The 20,606-nt window shown below is 40.3% G+C and overlaps 2 protein-coding genes across 4 annotated transcripts; one reads left to right on the forward strand and one right to left on the reverse strand.

Moving 5' to 3' along the window:
* The first annotated feature begins 452 nt into the window (after window positions 1–452).
* Window positions 453–13,986, forward strand: LOC118411166 (long-chain-fatty-acid--CoA ligase 5-like). 3 transcript variants are annotated; one of them, XM_035813229.1, is made up of 24 exons: window positions 456–663; window positions 2,136–2,283; window positions 2,659–2,788; window positions 3,115–3,229; window positions 3,714–3,781; window positions 4,227–4,328; window positions 4,916–5,015; window positions 5,685–5,863; window positions 6,355–6,387; window positions 6,562–6,613; window positions 6,778–6,851; window positions 7,121–7,198; window positions 7,718–7,852; window positions 8,933–9,015; window positions 9,277–9,331; window positions 9,569–9,664; window positions 10,109–10,181; window positions 10,327–10,415; window positions 10,725–10,841; window positions 11,118–11,171; window positions 11,418–11,507; window positions 11,809–11,910; window positions 12,137–12,208; window positions 12,502–13,986. In XM_035813229.1, the coding sequence occupies exons 2-24, from the start codon at window positions 2,159–2,161 to the stop codon at window positions 12,718–12,720; spliced, it is 2,241 nt and encodes a 746-aa protein (XP_035669122.1). In that variant the 5' UTR covers window positions 456–663; window positions 2,136–2,158; the 3' UTR covers window positions 12,721–13,986. The 3 variants fall into 3 exon arrangements, with proteins under 3 accessions (XP_035669124.1, XP_035669122.1, XP_035669123.1); XM_035813231.1 differs by lacking the exon at window positions 12,137–12,208 and having other exon boundaries at window positions 453–663; XM_035813230.1 differs by lacking the exons at window positions 456–663; window positions 2,659–2,788 and adding an exon at window positions 1,971–2,023.
* A 784-nt stretch (window positions 13,987–14,770) lies between these two features.
* On the reverse strand, window positions 14,771–20,000 carry LOC118411171 (UPF0561 protein C2orf68 homolog). Its single transcript, XM_035813241.1, has 4 exons — window positions 19,531–20,000; window positions 16,759–16,889; window positions 15,672–15,778; window positions 14,771–15,223 (listed from the first exon to the last, which is right to left on the reverse strand). Exons 1-4 carry the CDS (start codon window positions 19,632–19,634, stop codon window positions 15,089–15,091), a joined length of 477 nt encoding a protein of 158 aa, XP_035669134.1. The 5' UTR covers window positions 19,635–20,000; the 3' UTR covers window positions 14,771–15,088.
* Window positions 20,001–20,606: the final 606 nt, after the last annotated feature.

Here is a 20,606-nt window from a genome sequence, read left to right on the forward strand (position 1 = left end):
AACACTGAAACCATTACGCTGCACGGTACCACGCTTTTCTTGCATATTCTCCAAACTTGTCCCACTCCCTTTCGTATCTCTGCAAGGTGCGTATTGTTAGCCTCTACCAGGCTCCACGGATCATTGGACCAATAGACGAGCCAACAGTATGCTGGGGAGTCCGCAGTCCAAAGGAGTTATTTTCTTACTACTGACTCTGTCCAATTTCTGCTATTAGACCACCAATCCGCGGAGCCTGGTAGAATCCGTATTGTAACTATTTCATGTGGTAGGGGGTGGGGGTGGGGCGAGGTAACGAGAAACCGACGTCATTTGTTCGCGGGCAGCCCTTGTATCGACTTTGGAGGTCACCTCTATTATAGTAGACCGGCTGGCGAACAAATGGGTCGGTAGGGGGCGTGGTCTGGCTCCCTTCTCCTATTCGTCATGCACAATCACGACTGTCAATAGACGCTGGGATAAATGGTACTGACCAGGGAAACTCGATATCAGCTCCGCGGTGCGGGTAACCCAAACCTGGAGACGCCTGGCAAACTTCTTAAAGCGACGCTTAAGATGTTTTAAAGCCAGGAAGTCCCCAGTTTTAAAGGCTCGGAAGTTAAGAATAGCGTGTGGGAGAGGCGAAGGTTTGGAGGGGGTGTGCCGAGGGAGGACTTATCCGAGGTAAGCCTTCACAGTTGCACTCTGGCATAGACGGGAGTTTTACATCGTGTTGTGTTTACATTTTTGACAGCTGAACTAAGTATAGCATTAGACGGGGTGAGGGTCGCTCTGTTATGTGCTTAATTATTGTAGCCATAGAGGTAAAAGCCTTGTATACATCTACGGAACTCTTCTAATGCGAAAAGCAGGGAGGATATGCCATAAATTTAGCTAGATATGGCCAAATATGTCAAAACGTAACCCTACCAAGGTTGGACTCACTGGAAAGTATAAAAGGCACCTGCCCTCCAGTCGTGATGACGCAGGTCGATATATTTAGGTCCAGACTTTTCGTGACCACACGTAGGAATACCACGGCTATCTTATCTGGGCGCGCCTTTCAAGCAATTTCAAGGACGTATATATAGGAATGATCTAAACAAAATCTAGACCTTGCTGACCGATGATAATACAATAATCTGTGATTTACGGTATCCAAAGTCTGAACACCAGTACTCAGTGGCACCAGTACTCAGTGGCACGTAGTGAGAAAGCGCAATGATCGCAGTCACCGCACTCACTCGTGATGGCATTCAGAGTGGAGTAGGAGATATTTCTGGGTTGTTAGCAATCTATTTCGGAAGCACTTTACTGACGTCAAACGCAATCCCACCTCTTCCGCATAGCTATGTGCTTGAGGATTGTACCAGTAAATGGATACACCGTGCTAACAATGAAAAATGGCTGGCATCTTAGTTAACGCATCACTTGTGTTTGTTAGGAGGCTTAACCCTTAATCTGAAATGTATAAGCTTAGAATATTCAAGTTTTCCTAAGGGCTTTATGCAGAACCAACACCGCTGCAACCGGACAGCTTGTGTTACAAATATAACGTCACCTGATTTCACACAACAGTGATGAAGAAGCCGGTCGCCGTTGTATGTATGTGGTTACGATAGTACGCCAAACAGATCTCTGGTAGCTAGGATAAAAGAATAAAACATTATGACGTAACTTTGCTGTGAAAGCCGTTCTAGAACACGTCGTCATCGACGAACAGTTGATGACGATGTGTGTTCTAATGAGGCCTCGCGCTCGCGTGACATCAGATCAGTGTGAATTGTTACTTTGCAAATGAAAGAATCGAGTTCGTGCGTGAGCCCTAAGTAGTTCGCCACAAAACTACTGGAGGTAGAGCTCTGAGAGACGTGTTCAGCCCACCTCTAAAAGTCCGATTTTCGTGCCATCACAAAGGACAGCTTATTCAGATTCACGCTCAATTACGTCACAAGAGATAAAGCACCCTGATATATGACATCGTCATCATTATCATCAGTCGGTGAATGTCCATCACAAGTGGAATTGTGACGAAACAAGTCGAGTATGTACATTACAACAAACGACAATAATTATTTGCATGTGACACAACAGAACAAACGACACAAACACCTGTTCCATTGTGACCATAAGTTTTATTCCATCGTCCATTTCAGAAGGCCCACGCCAGGAGTCCGCGATGTTGGGCGGAGCCTGTCGCACCTGCTTCCGCCAGCTCGCCCAGCGCCAGGCCGCTACAGGCGCGGTCAGACTGGGGGCGGCCGCCAACATTGCTACGCCTGGCATCAGGATAACGGCCCAGAGGTATGGCTAGCGTCATATTTATGTCAATGAGCGGAAAATTTGAGGTAAAAGGTGGACTGTTTCCGACACAAAGATATGATTCTTCGAACTTAATAATATGGTCGTCTTTAGAATGACTGGCCCCTCTAATTTGCATATTGGACACGTGACATGTTATCAAAACTCCCTGAAACGCCTTCCAACTTTCACTTTTTTTAACGGGATTGTTCAGAGCAAGGAAATTAGACCACTTCAACTCAAGGCAATGAACTAAGACGTCACTGGAAACAATTGTACTCGAAGATAGCGGTGGACATATGTTTTGAAGGATGGTAAGTTATATCACAACAATGTTTATATCATATATGTTATATACCATTATCCTGTACCCGTTAGATGCCTTGGGATGGAGAGTGTTGCGGCGATGGGGGCGGGGGCAGCCGTGCTGGGCGGGGTGCTCATGAGGAACCGGCCTCGCCCTGTCACGCCACCTTGCGATCTCAGCATGCAATCCCGCGAAGTGCCTGTAAGTATAACAGCTAGCGGGTAACTAATGTATATAAAGGTCTACGTTTTCTTTTGTTCTCAAATGTCTTGTGTGTGCTAAAATGTGTTACTAGTATATGTATCTGTTCATGTGTGTATGTTGTTTTTAATGTGTCGACATGCATGTTCCTGAAGTAAACTACGAAAAACAAATTAGCAGAATTCGACATGATCGTACTCTGTAGACAAAGTTTCTACTCACAAAGTGTCGTGGGGAGCCAGAGAGTTTGAAAACAGTTTTTAACCAGGCATAACGCAAATGCAGCGAAACGAGCAGGCCAATTTGTATTGCTCCTGTCTATGTAGGGCACGGGAGGAGGACGCATCCCGGCGTACTTAGAGGGGGACAAGCTGGTGGAATCTTGCTATGACGGCATGCAGACTCTGCACGATGTCTTCAAGCGGGGAGCGATGGTTTCAAGTAAGTATGATAAAAACTTTCAAAATCCGCCACCGCACAACCATGAGCATATGTTGTAATTCACACCTATGGCAGTCCCCTTCTTTCACCTTGCTTGTTGATGATTATTGTAGACCCTTCATCTTCTTGCGAAGAAGGTATGGACAGCGTAGCCTGTGCATGAGCATTGTGAGTTTTGACCCGCTCCAAATGGTCGCTACCCCTATACTAACAGCAACAGTTTCGCAGAACGAAATTCGGCTGACCCTGTCCTTGGTGCTGAAGGGGGTATCTGTGCTGCAATGTTCAGGAATTGAACATCTATCATGTTGTGAGGGAACTAGGGGTGTAGATAGCTTTTTCTCATCTGTGGATTTCACAATCTTTTAGCAGCTTTTCTCAACTATCTATAATTGTGCCTCTAAACTAAATTTGGAAGAGCATTGACATATGATATATTGATAAAATGCGTGGGCTTACAAATGTTTTAATTCTTTTCACACAGACAATGGTCCGTGTCTGGGGTGGAGACCGGGACCAAACAAGCCTTATGAATGGGTCACATACAACGAGGTACGTTATACATACATACTACTAACCAGGGGAAAGGTGCAACGTGCTGAATGCTCCTGAATGGTCATAAAAAGGCCATAGGGTAATAACGATTAGCATTCAATGAACAGCATAAAATGTTTTTCGTCACACTTGACGATGAGTAGTTGAAAACTACACTGATTTGTCATAATGGTCAGGATAACTTTTCTGTTTTCCAAACGTTTTGGGACCTATACCTTGAAAGAAATTTTAGCTCCAACTTTTAGCTCACAATACCTGCTCCTCATTTTCCTGACATGACAAAATATTCCATAGATAATTTTCTTAGTTTTCCGTGTAAACATACATATTATCTCTAGGTTCCCTAATTCTGCCATGCCAATTTTCTTGTGTTTGGGGAAAATGAATAGAATTTTGTTGTGGTACCAGATGGTAACAGGTTGATTGACTGATTGATTGACAGGTATTGGACCGTGCCGCCCACTTCGGGTCAGGTCTGATCGCCCTGGGCTGTAAACCCAACCAGACAAGCTTCGTGGGGATCTTCTCACAGAACAGAGTGGAGGTGAGTCAGTATCATCAATCTTATTAATTCTTTAGTCCTAATGTTTTATCTAAATATCAGAACAGAGTGGAGGTGAGTCAGTGCTCAACTTCATTCCCAATCTATTATCAAAATGAAAAGTATTATCAAATAACACTTTGTTTTCACCAAGTTATTTGTGTCTTGTATTAGTGCCAAGAATATGAGCTACATTTTGCAAAAGAAAATATTTTATAATTCAATTTCATCAGAGTTCTAGTAAAGCCAGTAATTAATAAAGTTACGTATCATACAATTGATGTACCTGTACCATGTATAAACTAATTGTGTATCATTGAATAGACAGATCCTGACTGTCCATGTCACTTGTAGCCAAACCAATGATAGCATGGCAATTATTAGTTATACTAACAAGCGAGTGGATGCTTTTTTTGTCAAAACATTTTTTAAATTTATCTATATTTTGATAGAGGTGGGTAGGGTATTGGAATCAGTCTATTGTAGGTGATCATCCTCTGTTGATAAGTAAAAATGACGTGACTGTAAAATGTACGATACCAATAAAGTCGAATAAGGTCTCTGCTAAGTCTGATAATTTGTGTTGGCAGTACGTTGTTGCAGACCAGGCATCTAACATGTTCTCCATGGTGACTGTACCCATGTACGCCACTCTGGGAAGGAGTGCCCTCAGGTTCATCATCAACCAGGGTAAGATACAGGACCATCTGAAACCAGGGTAGCAAGTACTAGTATTTCCTGTGTACCTCAACTTTTAGTTAAGGTGCACCATTGCACCTATATTCCATCCATCCACTCCCATAGTAGGTAATGTGTCATAGGGGCAGCAGGATGTTTTACCTCATCTTACCTCACCTAGTCTGATCCTCATCTAGAGGGTTAGGGGCAAGTGTGCCTCCAGCACTAGCTTCCTCCACCCTTCCCTGTTCTTTGCCTTCTGTGTGCAGTCAGCTAGTGATCTGCCTGTCCATTCCTTGATGTTGTTTCTCCATCTCCTGCATGGCCTCCATCCCTCCATGACATTTTACCACGCACACATATTGCCCCAATTTTTAAGTCCTGACACCATCACCACATCTGAAGTTATGTTTAACTGTCTTGTCTCTACAGCCCAACTGGAAACTATTGCAGGGGCAGCACAATATTTAACATACACTCATATTACCAAAAGTCAATTCCTAAATCCTGACACCATCACCACATCTGATGTTATGTTACTGCCTTGTCACCACCAGCCCGACTGGAGACTGTTGTAGGGGCAGCACAATATCTACCACACACACATATTACTCGAAATCAATTCTTAAGTCCTGACACCATCATCACATCTGACATCATGTTACTGCCTTGTCTGCACAGCCCAACTGGAGACTGTCCTCTGTGACGAGGAGTCCAAGGTCATGCTCCTGCTGACCTTCATCAGTAACAACCAGGTGTCCTCTGTCAAGAGGATCATCACCACTGAGGTCATGGCCGATGAGGTCATCCTCATGGCGGAACGTCATGGCGTGCAGATGTTGGCCTTCAACGAAGTTGTGGTGTGTTAACTGTAAAATCATTTCTTTTCACAAGAATTTAATCAGAAGGAGTAATTTTGCAGTAAGGAGTGGAAAAGAAGTTTTGGGTTGAAACAATACTGTAGCACAAAAATACATGAAAATAAAGACCGTATCATGAGTTTACAGTAGAGCCAGGGGCAGTGCAAAAGTAAAAAAACCCTGAAATATTTCAAGATTTACAGTACAAAGCGTATCATCGTTGTTGATGCTTTATCATTTTTTTAGAACATTTCTCTTGCTTGTTATCAAAGAAGAAGTTGATGTTTAAGACACTGCATGTTTACTAAGCCAATTGAATTCTCCATTATAACTTTTCTTTGTTTCGTTACAGAAAAGTCAGTAATAGATTCCCAGAATATTTTCACTCACAAAGACAATGGACTCAATGACATTTTAAAGGTGTATGTTAAAAGCTATAGGATTTTCTTATTGTTAGTTTGGTGACTTTCCCTGTTCTTTTTCTCTTAAAGCGATTGGGGCAGCAGCAACCACACGACCAAGTAGTAAGTTATTGTTTTGCAAACTTGTCTACGATATTGCCACACACAGAAGACAATATGCTGCTGCAATTATATTATTCAGAATCTATTTGACTGTTCAATGCTTGACTTTACAACAGTAAGATAAGTACATTTTGTAGTTGAATAATCAATACACTTCCTCTCATTTTGCTACAGCTACCCAGCCCTGATGACTTGGCTACAATCTACTACACCAGTGGAACAACGGGTAGGAACTTATAATCACAGTATCCTTAGACTCTACTTTACAGAATGAATTTTCTATAATAGCATTTTCAAGAACGGTTAGTCCAAGTCAGTCACACCAATCACAACCATACAGGACAATACGTAAGCATATTGTTTTGAACACTTTGGTTCCTTTACATACAGGTGACCCAAAGGGAGCCATGTTAACTCATCGCAACCAGATAGCTGAACTGGGAGGTGCTGTGGGGCATTTCCAGGTAAGATCGAAAGCTTCAGAAGAATTGTACTCAGAATTTTCGTCTTCATGTTACAATAGACTGGGAGATCATGTTATGATAGGAAAAGCACCTGGTAAAGCTTGAAATGGGTCTGTTGTTCATTATACTTTAAATATATAAGTCTGGTGTCTGCCAGATCCCCCTAGAAATTGATTGTGAAGTGATAAACCACAATCTGTGCTGAGCCTTGCTGACTGTTTCTATTGTGTTCGAGTATTACATGTAAATATATCTTATCTCGTTCACAGGACACCATCAAGTTCTGTCCAGATGATGTATACATCTCGTACCTTCCTTTGGCCCATGTGATAGAGAGAATCATGCAGGTACAAAATGTATAATATTTTACACCAGAGATGTGTTTCTATACAACAACTAACGTCAAAGTTTTGTCAAAATCCATCAACTTTTCGAGTGTCACTGAATATATTTGGTATTCTACTATACATTAGTGAATGAACATGATGTTGGGAAATGTCCATGATAAACAACATTTTATATTGATAGCTCAGTCAAGCTTTTCAAAATACCAGTTTGATAAGAGAATCTCTATCTGGTTTCTGGTTATCTGGTATCATGGTTTGTAGTCAAGATTTACAGACTATTATTGCTGGAAAACATGCTGCTCGGTTGACAATGTATCTTGCTGTTCTCCAGCTGTACCTGTTCATACATGGGGCAGGAAATGTAGTTTTTCCTAAATACCAATGGCAGTTAGAATTTGATAAGGGAATCTCTATCTGGCGCCATGGCTTGTAGTTTTCATCAAGATTTCCAGTATTATTGCTATCCCTGCTATGCTGCTAAGATTGACTACATTTTGTATCTAACTTGCTGTCCCCCAGCTGTACCTCTTCACACACGGCGCCAGTATTGGGTTCTTCCGTGGTGATGTGAAGGACCTGATGAGTGACATCCAGGCTCTCCAGCCCACCTGTATGGCTACGGTGCCACGGGTGCTCATCAGGATACATGATGCGGTAAGGCACTTCCCATGGAGCAAAGCATCCTCTTTGATAAAAAATTTTAAAAAGTAGTGTAGTGAGGTCTGTGTGGCGGGTAGAGAGCTTGACTAGGAACCTAATACACCTTTCTCACGCGGCGGCCATGGTAGATCTGAAACGAGTTCAATGAGGCAAACAAAAGACTGTCCATCATAATTACCAGTTCAACCAATGATAGTCTGCCAGTTAGGAAAGCGACCAATAAGAGAATGGTTGCATGTCCGTCAAATATTTGCATTATCATCTTTTTATTTTGCATCTCTTAGGGACTATGGGATCAGTCTACACTACTCTGAATTGCTACATCTTTTGGTGCATAACACTAGTTATAATATTTATTATTTGATGTTATATTGTGAAAATTTGTGTAGTTTAGGGGAAAAGTGAATGGAAGCTCATTTTAGTTTGTCTGTGCCTTGCCCTGACTTTGTGCCCTCGGGTAAGGCACTTTAATGCTAGTTCAACTTTATTCGGTGTGTAACCTATATCCGTTGTATTTGAAAGCCGTGTATTTAGGGATATCAAATCGACGATCGGTAGCTTCAACTTGCAAAATATCAAATATTACCACCGTCCTTCATCTTGATATCCGGATTCCTATTAATATCCTGTTTTAAAAAAAACGCAGATAAAGGTGAACTAGCGTTACATGATATACCCACCACGACAGTGTGAAGTGACACCCACTGAGCCTCTTCCACTAGTCTGTCAAAAAGTGTGCCAAAGACAAACACGGATTTTGTGGACCAGTGTGCCAACACCTGCACAAGAAACATAATTTTTTATTGTCATAAAGTTGTAGAATAATACAGGTCTTGACTTGATATGTTATGTATGGTAAAGGTGCTCTGTTTTAGGGATGGTGTCCAAATCTATTATAGCTATAGCAAGTCTCTTTCATACTCTTTTGCCAGGAATCAAACTTATTATTGCTGCCGAGCTAGACTAACCATATTGGTAAAAGAGGCCTTAAGGAGTATTCATTGGCAAGTTATGCCACCGTATGTAGGATCTCCTGGAGATTCATTGCTTTAATTTCCTTGACTTTTTTTGTAGGTTATGGCAAAAGTACAGCACAGTTCTCTGAAGAAACGTCTGTTAAGAGCTGCACTTCAGTCAAAGGAAAAGCAACTGGTGAAGTAAGTAGAATATACTTTTATGAAGTGCTCATCAATTTGTTTGACTTGCATTATGAAGATATGAATAAAGATGGCAAAAGATCTTCTAAGTACAAGTTTTATTGCCTTCTGAGAGAAGATTACTATGGCTGATTAAAAGGCTATGGGACTAATGAATGAATGAGAGAAGATAAAAGATGCTATTAAACATCAATATATTCCATATTCAAGAATATTTTGAGCAGTAATATCACTGTTTGTCTCCTACATATCATATTGCAGGGGAATCCTTAGAAGTGACACCATTTGGGACAAGTTGTTGCTGAAGAAAGTCCAGGTATGTGGCTGTGCACGTCAATTGACACTATGCAATCATGGAGTTTATTATATTGTTACTCTATTGCATTTGAATCTAGAAAATTGCCAGCTGCAGAAGGTACATTTTCATATTGATAATACTGGTAGCATGTGGTACTTGTTGTGTCATACATCATTTTCCGAAATGTGTTTAATGCCGTGTCTGACTCAGATGTAAACACCTTTGTCTCAACTGTATGTGCTATTTTCCCCTCAGGATCAGCTGGGTGGAAGGGTGAGACTGATGTTCGTGGCAGGGGCTCCCATCTCTGGGAAGATCCTTACCTTCACCAGATGTGCCTTCGGTGCCAGTGTAAGCAGTTTTCTGTCTTACCTGTTGTCATATACATGTAGAGCACAGTATCCATGGCATACAAAATGCAAGATTTTTACTCAACAGATCCAACTCAAACATAAATAGATAACGTTATGCTGTTCTATCTTTATAAGTTTTTTTAATAAAAAAAGGTATTAATTTTGCAGTTTGTAAATTTGAATTTTTTTCTAAAAATAAAATAACGTACTTATGTGTACCTTCCATATTATGACAATGTTGAGACATTCGGACAATGAAACAAAAATTGTCAAATATGATCAGCCAAGAACTGTATTACAATGTTACAGTAGCACCCTTTGGCCATTGAAACTAACTTGAAATCTTTTTTATATAAACATAGATTGTCAATGCACAAATTGTGCAACATGGCATGTGCAATGTAAGGTATAAAGCTCCATCTTAATTTACACTCCCATGCAGGTGTTTGAAGGTTATGGCCAGACGGAAGTTTCAGGATCAGGAACATTCACTATTCCAGGGGATAACTCAATCGGTAAGAACAACTTAAATCCACTGTTTCAGTAAAAATCCTTACATATTAAGGAGGCCTACATCTACGTTTTGGTTTGTGAAGCTACTGTTTAGAATTTTCATTTCCATTGTTCATGGTCTCCCGGTAACCAGTTTTGTTTCTACAGGTCATGTTGGAACACCGTTAGGCTGTAACCTGGTTAAGCTGGTGGACGTGCCTGACATGAACTACTTCACAGAGGACAAACAGGGAGAAGTATGTTTTACTATACATTAAACTATACATAAAAATAATCACTCTGATAGATAAACAATACAAATTTAGGTGCTTTGTTGCACACTTACATATAGAGTGTTAAATTGTAAGATTCTTTAAAAGAGAATTACCACATAAATTTGCATGATGCTGATAGCTCGCTTGTGCAGAAATAAGATGACCTATGGCAAAAATTCAGTGTAGATGCCAATATTTTATCAGTGAGACAATTGATGATAATAAAATGCAGTAACTTTGATATACTGGGATCATTTTCTGTCAATCAACCTGACACATTCAACCTTGCAGGTGTGCTTCAAGGGACCAAATGTCTTTAAGGGCTACCTTAACGACAAGAAGAACACGGATGAGACTATTGACGATGATGGTTGGGTGCACTCTGGTGACATCGGCATGTGGTTACCTGTATGTACACCTGAGACACTTCATTTAGACACCTTTAGTGCATTCTACATTCTCATGTCAGAAATCAACCTTACTTTGATATCAATATGCTCTACCTTTGTTCACAACAATATGATGTTTTTAATGTTTAGATGTAACAGTCGTAGAAGTCTAAAATTAACCTTTTTAAAATTTGGCATCTCTTCAAGTGACTTCTTTAACTTGCAGACAAAATGTTGGTCATGATTCAGACAAGTACAGACTCTCACCAATAATATCATTCACATGTAATTACAGAATGGCACTCTGAGAGTGATTGACAGAAAGAAGAGCATCTTCAAGCTGGCACAGGTAGGCCTCACACCTTGAAATTCATGGAGGAATGATTTTATTAAAAGAGTGTATTTGATTAAAAATCTTCTTTTAAAATTTGGGGATGACGGTTGAATGGGTCAAGACTTGATGATGGAAGAGATCTTTAAAAAAAAAGATGTTTAAAAAGAATTAAAAATGCCAGTCAATGCAAACTTACGCAAAACATGTCTTATCTAAACATCTTACTTTATTCTGAAAAAAATTCTTCTTGCACCACTGCAGGGTGAATACGTGGCTCCAGAGAAGGTGGAAATGGTGTACAACACATGTCCTCAGGTCGCACAGAGCTTTGTGTATGGGGACAGTCTGAAGGTAAAGTTATGATAGGGCAACTATCCATTGTGTCAATTATTGGATATTGATGACAATCATACTTGAATCTTGATACAAAGTCTTTTCTTGCTCATTTTTTTCTTAAGCTATATAATCGTTAAATTGTGCTGCACTTGCAATGTTTTGTTTCGTATATTCATATTGTTGTCTCAACATGGACAAACTACATCATCCCATGTATCTTTATTTTTTTAAATTGAACAAAAGAGCTTTTTTTTCAAGAACAATTCTTGAATAACTTTCGATTGCCAAGTTATTTTTGTTGTTGTTTGTTTTGTAGGCAGTTCTGGTGGGAATCATTGTGCCAGACCCTGATGTTCTGACAACATGGGCCTCAGCGAAGGGGATTGGTGGCCACATTGACGCCCTCTGCCAGAATGAGGTAAAATTGCAGGTCCATTTTGAATGAATGATCGAATGAGTAGAAGGAAGACATGAAAAATGGGTGGACTTTTCTGAGATTCCCTCAAACTGACGAAAAAACAGGATTTTAACTGGTGGTGAGACATAGAAGATGGCCTCCCATAATCAATCACTTACTTTTTAGTTTTAAAATAAGTTTCACTTTCAACTTGAAGTTATAATCATCACATTATTATCTATTGCAGGAAGTTAAAAGTGCCATCTTCCACAAAATCTGCACCCTGGGTGATCAGGCAGGTCTCATGGGCTTTGAACAGGTAAAGTCACCAAATTGTTCTTGACTGTCAATCAACCTTTTAACACCGTTTGTTAACATCGTTTGTTGAAACATTAAGCTAGTGGTCCAGTGTTTGATCTTAAGCATGCTAAAAGCATTCCAACACATTTGCAGGGTTCATTTTGGTTTGTGTAGATCAAGACTATATGAATCACTTAAGTCTTTAAGTCTGTATTTACTGTACAAAACTGGTGTGGTTGTTTTTCAGTTATACAAAAGCTAAGAAAAGTTGCACAGTTCACACATTTCTGATTATGTCATTGCCCCAAACAGGTGAAGGACATCTACCTCTGCCCAGACCAGTTCACTGTGGAGAACGGGCTGGTCACGCCGACCTTCAAACTGAAGCGGAGCCAGCTGAAGGACGCATTCCAGACACAGATAGTAGACATGTACCACCGACTGGACCTGGCCACGGAAAATAACAACAACGCTGCCAACAACATCAACATGAACATCCCTAACAACGTGGATCTCAAACAGGGACAGTAGTGGACTTTCTATGGTTGTTCTTCACATCAGGCCATTTCCAAACGTACTTCACAAAACATTGCTGAGTTAAGTCTACAAATGCCGTATGGAGGGATGGTATTTTGTCAGTTCGTTAACTGACCTCCAAAAACTTGTGCCTCTGGGTGTTTTACTGTGAATCCTTAAAGGTGTTTGCTTTTGTATATTCCAGGGTAGACTCCAGGGTGGACTGTATCTCTATGACTGATGAAAATGATGATGATCCCTTTATAATTACAGTGATGTTAATGACAATATGTATAAGGATATGCGTGCATGTGGGTTAGTTGAAGCTGGTGTCAGAGTCAGAGACAGGAGGAAGAAGGCACAAGAGACTGAGGGAAAAAGACAAAGGGAAAGTTAGCATTAATTTCTGTGGTATGAAAAGTAACACAAAGAAGTGAATATCGATGTGGGTTTGATTTTTAAACTGTGTAAAAAAGGTGAACAACAGAAGGTTGTGAAGGAGTTTAAGAGAAGGTTGAAAGATTTAAAAGGGTCTGGATGAGGTTTGTTGCAGATGAATGTGAGAGAGGAAGAGTAATCTATCATTCAATAATGAATGACGCATAGTTGGAAGGATTTTTGTTGGTCCAAATAAGATGCTTGCATTGCAAGTGAAAAAATGAGAAGAACAGCACTTTGACAAGATAACATGAACTAAGGGTAACACACTTGTTCCTATAATGGTGAAAATTGTCATCACTAAAGAAGGGAAACTGTTCTATTTTCTCAATCATGTTGAGGTGTATTCAGACTTGTCAAGTTTATTGCATGATGTGAAGTTTCATTTAAGTCTGTACATAGCAAGGTCTTACAGCTTGTGTGAAAATAGATTTTTTAATGTTATGAATAGAATCATGTCTGACTCTAAGCTTTTTTTACATGCGGATCTACCTTATTCCTTATCTAAAGAAGCCACAGAGGTGACTTCTATGCAAAAAGTACTGTTTAAACTGCTGCATTACAAAAGATGTAAATGATAATTTTTCCTTTCAATGTCAGATGGCAGAGAAATTCTGGCACTATACATATTTATAAAGACAGGAATACAGCACCATTTTATAATTACTAGCCAAGGTAAATAGAATACATCATAGTGAAGGACCATCAAAAGGTTACAGCTATGATATTGTTCCATTACCAGCTTATTGCAACATTATGTCCAAGCTATCATGACTTTTGATTGTATGTCTTTGTAAATATCTTGTGGCATATTTCAATAAATATGTCAGTTTGTACCACTAAGACTGTACAGCATTGAATGTGTTCATGTATGCATAGGACAGTCACAAGTAGCAACAAACTACATGTGTCCTTTCAATAATGCAACTCTCTTGCAGTGCTACAAAAAAGCAGTTTACATGTTACTGTATCATAACTCCTGAATTTACAAACTTTTCAGAGAGCACAATTCTGCAGGAATGTTTAACTTAGTGCCCAAAAACTTGAAAACTTTAATAACACAGGAAACATCAGATATTTGTGAAAAAAAGTATTTTGGCACACTTGTGGAAATGGAATACGTGCAAGCAGCGTCCGGAATAGATCCATAGAAAAGAACTGTGCTTTCCCTGATTTAAGGTAATTTCCTACCCAAGATAATGGCACAGCTATAACCACATACATGTATTTGGCATGCTTGACACAGATGTTTGGTGCAACCCTTAGACAGGTGAGGGTTAAATTTGGAGGAAAGATCTACAAATGCCACCACTGACATTCATGTGAGCATCCTTATCAGGATTTAAAGATGCAGCCATGCCGTAACTCAGGTACATATACAGATATTTTGCTGACATATTCCGTGTCCTGATGTCCCAAGCACACATATTTTAATGGCCTAACGGCCCATGATCACACAGTTTGCTGGTTCAATGTCCGATCTCTGCACATTTTGGTGACCAGGTGTCCAATCCACACATTTTTGTGACCAGATGGCTCATACTGTATGTATACAAATTTTGGTAACCCACGGTCACATTTTGGTGGCCCATATATATAGGCACACATTTTGCCGACCCAATGGTGTTCCAAGGATATGGCCGATGTATACACATTTTGGCGGGTAATGGCCTATGTCACATTGTGCACACATTTTGGTGACCCAATGGCCCATATGTACCCACATTTTGCCAACCCAATGGCTCACGTGCACACATTTTGATGACCCAAAGGCCCGTGTGCACACATTTCAGTGACAGACCCACTTCCCTGTGTGGCCCAATGGCCCATGTGTACAAAGTTTGGTGGCCTAATGGCCCTTCTGCATTCCTCTCACAGTATCTCAGTGGCCAACATACAGGTTATGGCATGAACAAACTGCCATCAGAATATATCTGCTCATATGTTATTTCTTATCTGCCAGCAGATGCTTGGATTTCTTTATCTCATCTACTAAATGAATATAGAGGGCATCTTTCAATTCATTTGATAGTCCCAACTGTGTTCCAAACCTTTCTGCTACTAATCTGGGGTCATCCTCCTGAAAAATCAAAAAGAGAAAACTTATAAGTACTTTACTTATTATTAGTAATCATTTTCTCGAAGACAATCATTCTTGTAAATGTGTGCAAGTCCTTGTAATTTTGTAGAGGTTATTCAACTGTGATTTCATTATCAACAATCTTGGGTTAAACCAGGACTGTTTCCGGCTTAAGTTTTTTTCTCCACCCCACTCATTGTTAATTTTCAACATCTGAAGATGACAAAAATACCTTTTCATCACATTCATGTTGTGAAGTTCAGACCAATGGGATTCATTTTTTCTGTCCCAATTTAACACAAATTTCTGGAGACAGCTCAGGGGTTAACTGATATTCCTTGTACAATTACAGCAATCTTATTTGCATGTTTTACCAAATAGACAAAAAAGACACCCATACAATCTTGTTATTAACAACAGTCATGCAAATGAGTGTACATAGTATTACCTCATAGATAATGATGTCTGTTACATCTCCATTCTTAGCTTCATACTCCAACCGGAACAGTGCTTTCCTCCTGGGTAAGTCATCTGATGTGCTGGTTTTCTGCGAGTCTGTGTGGGAGAGATGTTGAGTGCATTTGTATCTTTTGTTTTAGATTTACACGAATTGTACATTTGTATACTCATATACTAGTAAATGGTTTGTGAATGATAGCTACATTGTGGGGAAAAGCAGTCTTCTAATTGACAAATCAACTGACTTAGTGACTAGGAATAAAGAAAAGGAGGAAACAGTTGTCTTTTCATTTGAAAGCAATATCAAAATTTAAAGGTTTTACAATTTCCATGTAGGTTACATTGAAAAACTTGGTTCTTCTCTTAAAATGTGTCCCCCTACATCTTTGAATCGAATACATCCACAAAAATACAACAAGTCTTAATGAATTAAGTGTGTAAGTTAGTATATTTTCACACTGAAGACAATTGTAATATGCGAGCAAGTACAGGGTTAGACAAGTTTTCAAAAATTCACTTGTCCTATCGGGCAAGTACATTAAAAATTTACTTGCCCGAACCAAATTTTCACTTGCCCGAAATTTAAATTACATTTTTCTATGTGTTTTCACTTTCATAAATTTTCACTTTTGTTAAGAGACCACGTCTAGTGAAATAATAGACGTTAAACGAGGACAGCAACAACAACAAAATCAATGTCTCTACTGGCTTAAAAATGACATGGTCAATATAGGCAGGCATTCAGCCCCATGTGCTGTCACACTCAGTGGTAATTTGAACGGGTCACATCTGGAAATTCTTACTTGCCCGTCGGGCAAGTGGGGAAGCACTTCTGCTTGCCCGAACAGCACTTTTACTTTTCCGGGACAATCGGGCTAATGGACTTGTTTATCCCTGAAGTATTCTGGTGTAGTCCTGTATACCGGAAGTAAACGTTGGAGTTGTGCTGGATAGGAACTAGGGTAGGGTTTGTGGGCAAATCTGGATTGGAAGAAAAGTAAAGACAAAACTTCTACCATCACATCTGTTTCTGTAAATAAAAACAGCTTCTTTAGACTATGTTTTCAGGCCCTAACCTGTGTGGGTGTCCCGTTTGGCTCGTGGCCTGTACACCATCTGGTCAGGCTTCTTGGGACGCACTGAGGCCTGGGTATGACGAGGCTTCCTCTGACCCTGCTTGGCCTTCTGCTCTTTGTCATAGTTATCCCTTGAAATGAATGGAGGAAAGTGACCGAAAAATTAATATCTTCATAACAAAGAGAGTACACCTTAAGCTCACAACAAAAGTTTCACAACAAAATCCTAAGGAAATACAGAAAAGTGATTGATACTTTTCAGTACTTTTCCACTTTTTTTTAAGATAACTCATCTGCTAGCTACATCCTTGGAAAAAATTTTGCATTTCCCATAAGGGTCCTGAAAATATTAGGTTTTGTTTTCTGCCCAAATGAAAGTGATTCAACAAATTTATTTTTAAAAGTGAAATGCATGCAGCAGGGCATGCGCTGGTATTTTCGACAGTTACTAAGTGCATTGTGATTATACAGAAATAAATTTTACAAGGAAAACAAATATTCTTTCATCAGCTGTTCACAGTTTGGACGTTATCAACACTACCTGCGCGTAAGATGCATCTAATAATTTATAAGTCGTTAACGTTATACGTATAGCTCTGTTTTGAAATTCATCACAGTGATAGTGAAGTCTGGTAATAAATCGGAAATGTCATTTCCATTGCCAGCTGTCAACCCAAAATAGGCTAGGGTTGGCATGTTTTTGGCGCAAGGCTACGAAAGTCACGGGTTCCTCACTGGGCGTCCAGTGACGAACGTATATTCAAAATGGCGTCATCTTTTTTATTTATTTATTTCATCTTGAAACAGATGGGTAGCCCCTACAACAGTGCATAGTTGATTTCCAAGGGGGCCCATCAAACATACATGTAAAATAATAAATACAGGACAAAAAACGTGGTTACAATCAGTCAAACTTTGAACATCCAGGGACAACATACAGTACAGAAAACATAAAACCGGTGCGTCAAAACATAAACAGTGTCCATACTCATGTCGAAAACGTTCCAAGGTCAAAATCAATATGTCAAGAGATGGAGTGGAGGTCAGAGGTCAAATCATATATCAAATCATGTGTAAATCGAAAATTAATGAAACTGAAATTTACAAAGTATGGATAGTAAATCATATGTAAAGATTGAACAAACAAAAATTAAAACAGTAAGGCACATCAGAGACAAAGGTGCTTTTCCATACTAAGTTCCAATATTACTTGAGGTCAGATATACATGTGTTCTTCAGAGCTGTTTTAAAGCCTTTTAGTGTTGTGATGTTTCTTATGTTATCTGCTAGTTTGTTGTACTGGCTAGTGCCAGTGTATGCAAATGTTTTTTGTCCACATGTGGTGGTGTAGCTTGGTGGGTGTAGTTTACTGGTCTGCCTAGTGTTGTAAGTATGGATACGAGAGTTGTGCTGAAATGTGGCGGATAGGTATGTTGGTGCCAAGCCTGTCAGACATTTGAAAACCATAATGCACGTGTGCTCAAATCTCCTATCAGCCAGGTATTTCCAGTTGAGAGTTTGGTGGAGGTTCACAATGCTGATGTCCCGTTGCCTACGTTGTAGCACCACCCTTGCCGCTCTGTTTTGTAGTATTTGTAGTTGCCGTTGTTTGGTGGCCCCACAGGTTCCCCAGACAGTGTCACAATAGTCGAAAATAGGCAATATCATGGTCTTGTACAACATGTCAGCAATACTGAAAGTCAGGCAGTGTCTGAGGCGTCTAAGTAGTCCAATCCTCTGTGACACCTTACTACAAACTTTGTCTATATGTTCATTAAAGGACAGGTGGGAGTCAAGGTACATACCAAGATATTTGAACGTATGAACTCTTTCTATGATTTCTTGGTCAATTTCGACTGTCAAGGACTGTGCTTGCTTTAACCTGTTAGCATCACTGGATGCCCAGTGACGAAGAAAGTTTGTCACTGGTTTACCAGTGATGAATTGCTTTGTTCCAGTGATGAAGCTCTCTCGGCACTGGAATTCCAGTGATGAACCTTGACTCATCACTCGGTTTCCAGTGATGAACTCCGCTCGTCACTCGGGGCCCAGTGATGAACTCCGCTCGTCACTTGGGGCCCAGTGATGAACGTCATTCGTCACTGGGAACCGAGTGCGGAACCACCGAGGTCACCGGTTCCTCACTGGGTTTTCCAGTGATGGGTGACTCTTCGGCACTGGACACCGAGTGATGAAATTATCTCGGCACTGGGCTTCCAGTGACCACGTTCTATTAGCACTAGAACGTTCCAAGGCTGAGTTCGATATGCAACAAAAACACCCTATTCACATGTCGCCATAGCCGTGTTTAACTGTTAGATTTGGTCCGGGAGTGTGAGGACTTGCAGAGGCAACGTTAGTACAACTTTAAGTGCTAACTTTCAAATCCCCTCAACTGAAACGATGATTTCTTTTCCTTCAGTAAACTGAATATTTGTCGTCACTGGTTTACCAGCTGAAGTTTCCTCATCACTGGAAAACTAGTGACGATAAATATACCCCACTGGTAAGCCAGTGACGACGCGACTTCATCACTGGATACCGAGTGATGAGAAATTTACCCGTGACTTCGGTAGTTTTGCGTTTTTGGCTAAGGTCGATAGAGAAACTAGAAACACGACATTTGTTTCGTATTATTTAAGTAAAGGCGCCAGTTCTAAAACTATCGATCATACTTTATATGCCCCCCTCCCCACATATACATTTAAATTACGCGATACACGAATAGCACGCTTCGCTCAGTCTACAAACCTAGGATACTTCGTAACTTACCTAGATTTCTGGTTCCGCCGTATGTGGTGCACGAACCCGTGAGACATGTCCAGTTTGGCGGTTTTTTCTCCGGACGAGTCGCAAGAACTTCCACCTGACGCCATGTTGACGTGACCTCTGACACAGTATTCGACCTGACATTCAAGCAGATGTTGGGACGGAATCTGGAATATCAGAACGTTTTCTGACCCGTGCCTCAGTAGGTGATGGCTGGAATATTCCTACTTTTGCATAACGTTTTACCCTAAGGTTCATATGCACTGTTCCTATGTGTATATTACGAAAACTCGATATAACCGTTAGATGCCTTGCTTGACCTTTTAAAACCTGATTACTCAAATAATGATCACACAGACAATACTTAGCACCACCAAATGTCGATCTAACGCAAGGTTACCGGTTACGTGCATCACTTTTGTGCCTTCGGGTGCAGCCTTCGATGTGAATTGTAAAAAAATAGAAATTATCCTCAGCAGGAAAGAATTTACGATTAACGTTAATGTTATATCATATATTTGTGTTATCGTTAAGTCCAGCAAGGCATTGGACTAAATGTCAGCCTGAACAGTCCGACAACAATTTTCATTGACGCGTCACGTTGAAATCGCAAACCAAAGATTACGACTCCCGTTCACACCTTGTATATTATGGATACGGTAGGCACTCTTTTGATGTTGTTAGTAGTTTCTTGTCCTTGTGTTGATTCCGTCTGTCATACCAAAGAGGTCACACATTTACTTGACAAACTATCACAAAAGGGCTGTCTGCCAAACAGAACCTTGCACATGTATGATAGAAATAATAGGACAGTACGACTCAGTGGCTCATCAATATATCTGCATATCAATAGAATAATGCCGACTGATTAGCGAAAGTAAGACATAGCGGCATGCTAAAGTCTAGGATTCAGTGTATGGAGGAAGCATGTGGTAACACTTGAATACACTGCGATATCCACTCAGAGCCCGCGTCTCGAAGCCTGGTCTGTCGAACCCGTGACTGTGAGTATAGTATATTTTAGTAAAGTACAACGGAATGTCCGATTCTATGTAACCTTGTCACAACGGCTTATGTTG

Source organism: Branchiostoma floridae, chromosome 3 (assembly GCF_000003815.2).
Source record: "Branchiostoma floridae strain S238N-H82 chromosome 3, Bfl_VNyyK, whole genome shotgun sequence".
Lineage (NCBI taxonomy): Eukaryota > Metazoa > Chordata > Leptocardii > Amphioxiformes > Branchiostomatidae > Branchiostoma > Branchiostoma floridae.

Coding starts and splice junctions, on each gene's coding strand:
- LOC118411166 (XM_035813229.1), top strand. CDS start 2,159: ATGTTGGGCGGAGCCTGTCGCACCTGCTTCCGCCAGCTCGCCCAGCGC. Junction 10,182..10,326: donor TCCAGGGGATAACTCAATCG/GTAAGAACAACT, acceptor TTGTTTCTACAG/GTCATGTTGGAACACCGTTA. Junction 12,209..12,501: donor GTCTCATGGGCTTTGAACAG/GTAAAGTCACCA, acceptor TGCCCCAAACAG/GTGAAGGACATCTACCTCTG.
- LOC118411171 (XM_035813241.1), bottom strand. CDS start 19,634: ATGGCGTCAGGTGGAAGTTCTTGCGACTCGTCCGGAGAAAAAACCGCC. Junction 16,890..19,530: donor CGGCGGAACCAGAAATCTAG/GTAAGTTACGAA, acceptor ATTCATTTCAAG/GGATAACTATGACAAAGAGC. Junction 15,779..16,758: donor CAAACGGGACACCCACACAG/GTTAGGGCCTGA, acceptor TCTCCCACACAG/ACTCGCAGAAAACCAGCACA.